The following is a 7,086-nucleotide window of genomic DNA, read 5'->3' on the forward strand; positions in this document are numbered from 1 at the left end:
AGTTATGGTTTTTTCTAGCGATCTACTGTGGCAATAGCCTGCTGACGGGCACAGAAACACCATAACCACCTAGCGGCAGTACGCTCGAACTAAACTGCGTTTCGCGCACATTGGAAAAACGAACAAGCCTTTCGAAAATTACTAATAATTAATTATCGGGCCATTAATTTCGGTCATAAAAGCTATGAGGATATGCGGGAAGGTCCATATTATTTTTTCCAATAGCAAAAGAATCTCAATTAATTCGAGAACGTGCTAAAAATATTAAACAATGAAGCAGTGATTTATGGTGTGATGTTTCTATATATGTGTGAGTGTAAGAGTCGATAGTGGCACCATCTACGACGGTGGACACGTGAACTAATATTCCCTATCCTCCCCATGCGTAAGACAAGGAGAGAGATAGTGTAAGACAAGGACAGAGAAAGGTTCACTCGTGCCACCTCCTTTTGCTGGGACTTCGAACCCCCTGATACGTATCAGGCGAACATGACAACCAGTTAGTATCCCACAAGGACAGACATACGAATTTACTGCAGAGAGAGAAGGACAGACATCGAGCTGCCGAATAATGTGCATGCTGCAATGAAAATTTATAAATAACTCAGGCTTAGGAATTATTTATAAATATTTCCAATTGAGGAATATAGAATGGATCTCCAGCTGCTTTCACAAATATAGTTTTTCGTCAAATTTTGTTTTTAATGAAGTATTTGTTAACAATTATTTTAACCCTTGTTCTAAAATAAGTTTTCCAACTTTCGAGATTTAATTTATACACTATTGCGATCGAAGCATCTCGATTGCAGTCTCAGCTACATTCCTGTTGCAGTGTTGTGTAGATTTGTTGCTTAGTTAATTAGTTATTAACGATTCCCGGAGAAGTGGCACGGAGAGTGGCGCTCGATGTTTGTCCTTCTCTCTCTGCAGTAAATTCGTATGTCTGTCCTTGTCGGATACCAACTGGTCATCATGTTCGCCCGATACGTAACAGGGGGTTCGAAGTCCCAGAAAAAGGAGGTGGCACGAGTGAGGCATTCTCTGTCCTTGTCGCGCACTATCTCTGTCCTTGTCTTACACATGGGGAAGATAGGGAAAATTAGTTCACAAACTTGCCACCGAGATGGCGCCACTGTGAGTTTTCCTCGACTCGCACATTGAAACGTCGTGTTTCAAGCGCCTGTTTCTAACATTTAATATTTTTTACACATTCTGCAAATCATTCGTGCACTTTTGCTATTGGAAGAAATAATACGAACCTTCCTGGACATTCACATACATTTTTGAACCATAATTAAAGACCAGACAATTGGTTATTAACGATTTTTAGAAGGCTTGTTCGTTTTCCTCATGCTTCTAACGCGCGGTTTAGTTCGGTTGTTCTACCGCTAGATGGTTACAGCGTTCGTGTGACCGTCTGCGGGCTCCTGTTAGAAAAAGAGTGACTAATTGCAATTATTGGAATCTGAGATATAGGTTCGATGCACAAGATCACTAGAAACGTTTGGTTCGAAAGGTATTAATTGCCAGCCATTGCTTATCGAGTAATTAACATTTTTCTATTTTGTGTTTCCAGATTTCACCGATAGATTGCATTGCCATTTGCATTATTGGTGCCAGGTCCATTGTTTTATTATTTATTTATTGCTCGCTTCTGGTCGGGTTGTTCAGCACGGTACGAATGCTAGATAGTCCCAGAGAAATCATGGACATTCTTTATGATATTTATTTTTAATGTTTTAATATTTATTTCACATGTGAATGATACCGATCTTTCTTTATTATATTCTGGTTAGAAGAAGCGCAAAGCGTTTGGCTCAGTGGCGATCGAGAAAAAAATAATAAAGTTTCCGTCTTACCTACCCATCATTCTCCTGCATAAATAATACCGATAACGAGGATAGCGCCCCTATAAAAGATAGAGAGTAATTTCTAAAAGGAAAAAAGGACAATATGAAAATTGCAAAGGAGAAGAAAGGAGTAGTGAATTAAGCGATAATCTTTCCAATCGCACTGTCATCCTCCAAGGATCATTACCGCGAGTAACTATGACAGTAACTAACGATTGGTTGTTTTAGAAAAGCGCAGGCTAGAATCGGGTTTGATCAAAAAGCGATGGAAGATGAGTAAGGGGCTAGAATCGCGGGCCAAGCGGCGCGGCGTCGAGAATACTCGCGTGTTTCGTAAAAAGAAAAGCGCGAAAGTTCGGCGGTTGTCTCGACGTAACAGGTGGTTAAACTGCTGTAAAACAGCTACAAGGTTTGAGAAGGTCAGACTTTGCCGTTGAGAGAAAGTAAAGTCGAAACTACTATTACCATTACTGTTACAACAACTACTACTGCCACTACTGCTATTGTTACGTACCTTCCTTGCTGAGCCAGTAACTTGGTCGGGACGTAGGCGAGCAGGACGTTGACAATGTCACCTAAATGTCTGGTTCATTCGTCATTGCTAGACAGATCTTCCGAGTTCGCGAGCTTATTTTCTTTTTCAAGCTCGATCAGTATGTTCTCACACGATACTCTATATTTTTGCTCCGATCTTCTTATAGAACGTAAAAAGACGAGTCCAACGATTATTTACGACCATATCGTTCCGATCATCGAATCTCGAGATATTTGTGTCTGAAAGTATCGAGTACTCAACCTTTCAGACACGAATATCTCGATATTAAATGACCGGAACGGTATGGTCATGGTAGTCGTTGGTTTCGTCTTTTCGTGTTTTGAAAGAACATCGAAAGAAGAATATGAGTTACCGGTGACTTTGAAATCTCGCGAGACAGCGACCGTCTTGAAGAAATCCTGTGGAGGGCAGCGGGTCAATCAAATAGACACACGTCGTTCGTTTCATACACTGTTGTTTCTAAGTCTTTGCCACAAGGACCTCTCGAGTATCGTACAACAAAGTGAAGAGTAATAAATTAATGGAACGTTTTTTTGTTGTTTTTACAATCGGAGCGCCTCTGAACGCGAAACTATCCGGGACCGTGGGGATGGGAATCAACGTAAAATCACAAGAATCAGAAGGTACAGCGATACACAACCGAGAAACGTGGGAACAGGGACTCGTCGTGCCGGTGTACCTACACGATCGGTGTATGTACACACATATCTATTTATATTACAGACGCCCGCGACGTATTATAAACGTATGGCATACATTTATAATACACCCATGCGAAGCCTAAGTACGTCGAACGAGGAGAATCACGCGTCCCTCTTCTCCGCGGATCACCCACACGATCTTGATCGTGACCGTTCTGTTTACAGCGTCTCGTGCGCGTATACACCTAGTTAACATCAAAATAAATCTATACTCATCGAGGGGACTATGTACACGGTAACACGTGTCGTGCGTGGCCGTTTCTCTCGTTTCACATTCGATCGCGAACGTTTCAGCGTTTCAACAGGATGGCGACACGTCCCTCGCGATCATACTACGAGAAAAACAAGGTTCACAAGGTTGATCCTGTAAAAGTTCGAGGACCACACTTTTATCGGAATGAAACGGAGCCGAAATAGGTGTCGTCGACAACCGGGCTATATCACACTGTTCACACGTTGTATCACGGTCACACGGTGTTCACCAGGGCCTCCACATGCCCTCTTCGTCTCTGATAGGCTGTTGCGGCAACGGCGACGGTGATCCTAAACCCGTGACGAAATCGTTGCTGCTGGCATGACTGGACGGTCTGTCTTCATGGGGAATCGTTCCCTCCGCGGACAACCGGATGGTGAACTGCTGCTGATGCAGGCTCTGATCCTGGTTGCCGGCCAGCCTCGGGGATCCGTTGGAGGTCTTCAGCTTCTTCGAGGTGGTGGTGAAGTCGAGCGGCTGTTCCGCCGGCTGTTCGTGTCTCGGACTCTTGCCGGACTTTGGACCGGACTGGTTCGCGGGGAACCCGACGGCGGACGCGGAAACGGAAGCGGAGACGGAAGCGTTGGCGGAGGTGGCGGATGCGGTAGCTGCGGCAGCGGAAGAGGTCGTGGGATCCTGCTGCCAGTCCTGGACGTCCTCGTGGCTGCGTTTCGCGAGCTTGTCGGTCGCTTTCAGCAGGGACATGTTGGTGGCGGCCCAGATCGCCGTGGGCGGGTTCGGCCCGATGCTGATCCCGTTCGCAGCGGCCGCCGCTGCCAATTGAACGTAGTGGCTGGGCAGCAGAAAGACGACCTGACCGTCGGGCAGCCGCGAAGGTATCACTTGCACGACCGACAGCATGTTCGAGTTTTGCTGCGAGCCGGGGGCCTGATCGATGATCGGTATGCCCGTGGCCGGTGCCGGTGGCAACGGCGGTGGCGGCGGCGGAGGGGGCGGGGGCGGAGGAGGAGCCGGGGGATGATGATGAGGATCGAGACCGGAAGGATTCAGCTGGCCGAACGCGGACGATGGCCGTCCGCTGCTGCCGCCTCCGTTGCTGTTGCTGCTGTTGTTGTTGTTGTTGTTCTCGTCGCCGGCCGTGGTGCTGCTGTCCGGCCTAGCCGGTTCCACGTCTGGGATCTCGGCTTTGATCAAACCCGTCGACGGATTCAAAGCCGTGCTGCAGTGCGCCGCGGTCGACGCCACGTGATGCTCCAACGGACCGGGACTTCCCGCGCCCGTCACTCGATCCGTCACGCTTCCGGGACTGCTGCCCAATCCGCTATCCGGCCTCGAACCCAGATCCAAGTCCAACTCCGACACGCAACTGTCCAAGTGACGCAGCAACCTCTGCTTCACCGCCGGATCCATCGGCGTCGTGTTCCCCGTGATTATGTCCGGCGCGTCCAGGTATCGGCTTACCTAGACCCGTCAACAAGAGGTCAGTCGATCTTTCGCGAGATTCGTCTTTCTCGTTTCCGAGAGATACAACCGGATATCGTTCGAAGACGGGCTGCCCGCTGATATCGACGAACGATCCGCTCGCGGGGACAACCGATCAATCACCTTCTTACTATCGTCAATTTTTCGGAATCGCGAATTTTCGAAGAACCTGTACTCTTCTAATTGCACCAGCTCGTTTTTGGTTCTATCCGTCGTAAATACGTGGTACGAAGCAAAAACACCCCCCTTTACGGTTCGAAGGTAAAGGCTTCTCCTCGCTCGGTGACCGATAAACGCTTGGCCAACGAGCGAGACAAAGAGACACGGCACGGCGCCTTTCCGTCCAAGAAGACCGTTCTCGATACGACGAATCAACCGAATTGCCAACTCCCCAGCTCCCAGCGATACATCGAAACCGGCGAACCCGAAAGAGACTCGAAGCTCTCTCGAATTCACCGGAGTAAACTCGTAGAGGTTCGAGGGTAGCAAGGTCCCTAGGTATACATCGTCCAGCGACTCGGAACGTACCTCCCTCGAGCAATCTTGATAGCCAGCCTTGTACCTCGACAGGCCGGGCTGCGCGAGGGATCGCTGCCTCTGCAAGTGGCGGACCGTCAACTCCAGAATGTCAGCCTTCTCTAGCTTGCTGTGCTTGGTGTTCTCCAGCCGGGCACTGTCGAGGATAAGCGCCTTTAGCGCCGCCAGCGACTGATTGATCCTCGCCCGCCGTCGCTTTTCCATTAGTGGTTTGTTAGCCTGGAAACAGCAAGGTGACCGACCGTACAATCTATTATCAAACGCGGCCACTGGGGGAGGGGGGAAAAAAAAGGGATGTATACGACGACAGGTCTGCTACGGTGGATCGTGACAAAACAACGGACTCGTGTTTATCTTTCCTGTTTTTGCCCCGAAGAACGACCGGAAATCGAGATGCTCGACAGAAAGAGATCCCCGGGATCTCGTTTTGTGCCGATTGGGGGGAAACTCTCAACTTTTTTCACGCGGGAATTTTTCGACCGCACTCTTTGTGGCGCGAACTTGCACTCTACAGCTTTGCCAAGCGTCGACAATTAGTAAACCGATGAGAAACGAGTTCGATCCGCAATTGTTCCTGGTTGAGAAGACGAAGAGAACCGGGAGGTGACCAGCGAGGAGGTATCGAAGAAGACCAGAGAAAGACTCGGATATCTTGAAGGGATGCCTCAAAACAACGACTAAAGCAGAAGGAAACCCTATGAAAATATCAATCATAGCTCAGCTAGAACTTTTGCTAATTTTTCTCGTTATAGGTACGGTCTCCTTTCTTAGCCGCGGCATTAGTCGGACTATCCTCGAGAGAAAAGGGAGAACAACTGACTCTGGATGAAATGTTGTGGCGCTTTCAACCCTCCGCACTTTTCATCAACATCGTGCCATCAACTTCAACTTTCAAAGCAAGAATCTCGAGAACCAACAAGCTTCGTCCCGACCAAAGAAACATAAAAATCTTTACGAATCTCTCGGCTCCGATTCCTTTATTCTAACGCACACGAATGGACCGCGGATCTTATTCGTGACAAAAATGAATAGACAGAGCACGCAACCCCGAAGACGATAGAACGCTTTAAGAACATTGTGACGCTATCGTTGAAGGAAAAAGTTTGTTTCTTTTTTTTACAATCGACTTGGAATTCACGGTCTACACGCGAAACTAATGTTTGTACGTATTTATGTTTCGTAAGATTGTTCCGACGATGGCGCCAACGAGCGCCGAGAGTTCGAACAACAAACAACAGTTCGAGTTACGCGTAATATGTAAATGTTCCACATTTCCGGCGTTGTTCGGGGTATAAATACGAAAGACGAGGTAAGATTTGTTCCGGTTGTTCTACTCACTCGACGACCGTCCGGATGTTTAGGGCTCGGGCTGAGACTGGGACTGGGGCTGGCTGCCGGACTGGGTCCCTGGTGAAGGCTCTGCTGCGACTGTTGGTGATGATGATGATGATGGTGCTGCCTGTGACTGTTACCGGCCGATTTCTTCTCCTGATGCCTCAACGATTGAAGACGAGCGGTCATCTTAGCAGGCCGCGCAGGCCCTCGGCTGTGGCGACGAAAGTAGCGTAGACGATTCCGGGGAACAACAACACTCCGAGTAAACTGAGTAGGATCGGTCTTGCGATCGCTTCAACAACAACAACAACAACTCGGCGGGGAACGATGTCGTCGGCGACGTCGACGTCGACGGCCGCAACCACGACGACGACGGCGACGACGACGACGACGACGACGGCGGTGGTGGTG

The 7,086-nt window shown here is 48.6% G+C and overlaps 1 protein-coding gene across 1 annotated transcript; it reads right to left on the bottom strand.

The window, feature by feature from the left end:
- Positions 1–2,850: 2,850 nt before the first annotated feature.
- On the bottom strand, positions 2,851–6,861 carry Sidpn (bHLH protein similar to Deadpan). Its single transcript, XM_076796099.1, has 3 exons — positions 6,679–6,861; positions 5,332–5,559; positions 2,851–4,782 (listed from the first exon to the last, which is right to left on the bottom strand). Exons 1-3 carry the CDS (start codon positions 6,859–6,861, stop codon positions 3,586–3,588), a joined length of 1,608 nt encoding a protein of 535 aa, XP_076652214.1. The 3' UTR covers positions 2,851–3,585.
- Between the last annotated feature and the right edge of the window lie 225 nt (positions 6,862–7,086).

The sequence above is a fragment of the Halictus rubicundus genome, chromosome 11 (genome assembly GCF_050948215.1).
Source record: "Halictus rubicundus isolate RS-2024b chromosome 11, iyHalRubi1_principal, whole genome shotgun sequence".
Lineage (NCBI taxonomy): Eukaryota > Metazoa > Arthropoda > Insecta > Hymenoptera > Halictidae > Halictus > Halictus rubicundus.

What these genes read in the sequence shown, in the direction of transcription:
- Sidpn (XM_076796099.1), bottom strand. Translation starts at nt 6,861, where the DNA reads ATGACCGCTCGTCTTCAATCGTTGAGGCATCAGGAGAAGAAATCGGCC. An exon ending in AACATCCGGACGGTCGTCGA is followed by an intron (nt 5,560 to 6,678) that starts GTGAGTAGAACA and finishes TGCTGTTTCCAG; the next exon opens with GCTAACAAACCACTAATGGA. An exon ending in ATCAAGATTGCTCGAGGGAG is followed by an intron (nt 4,783 to 5,331) that starts GTACGTTCCGAG and finishes TGACGGGTCTAG; the next exon opens with GTAAGCCGATACCTGGACGC.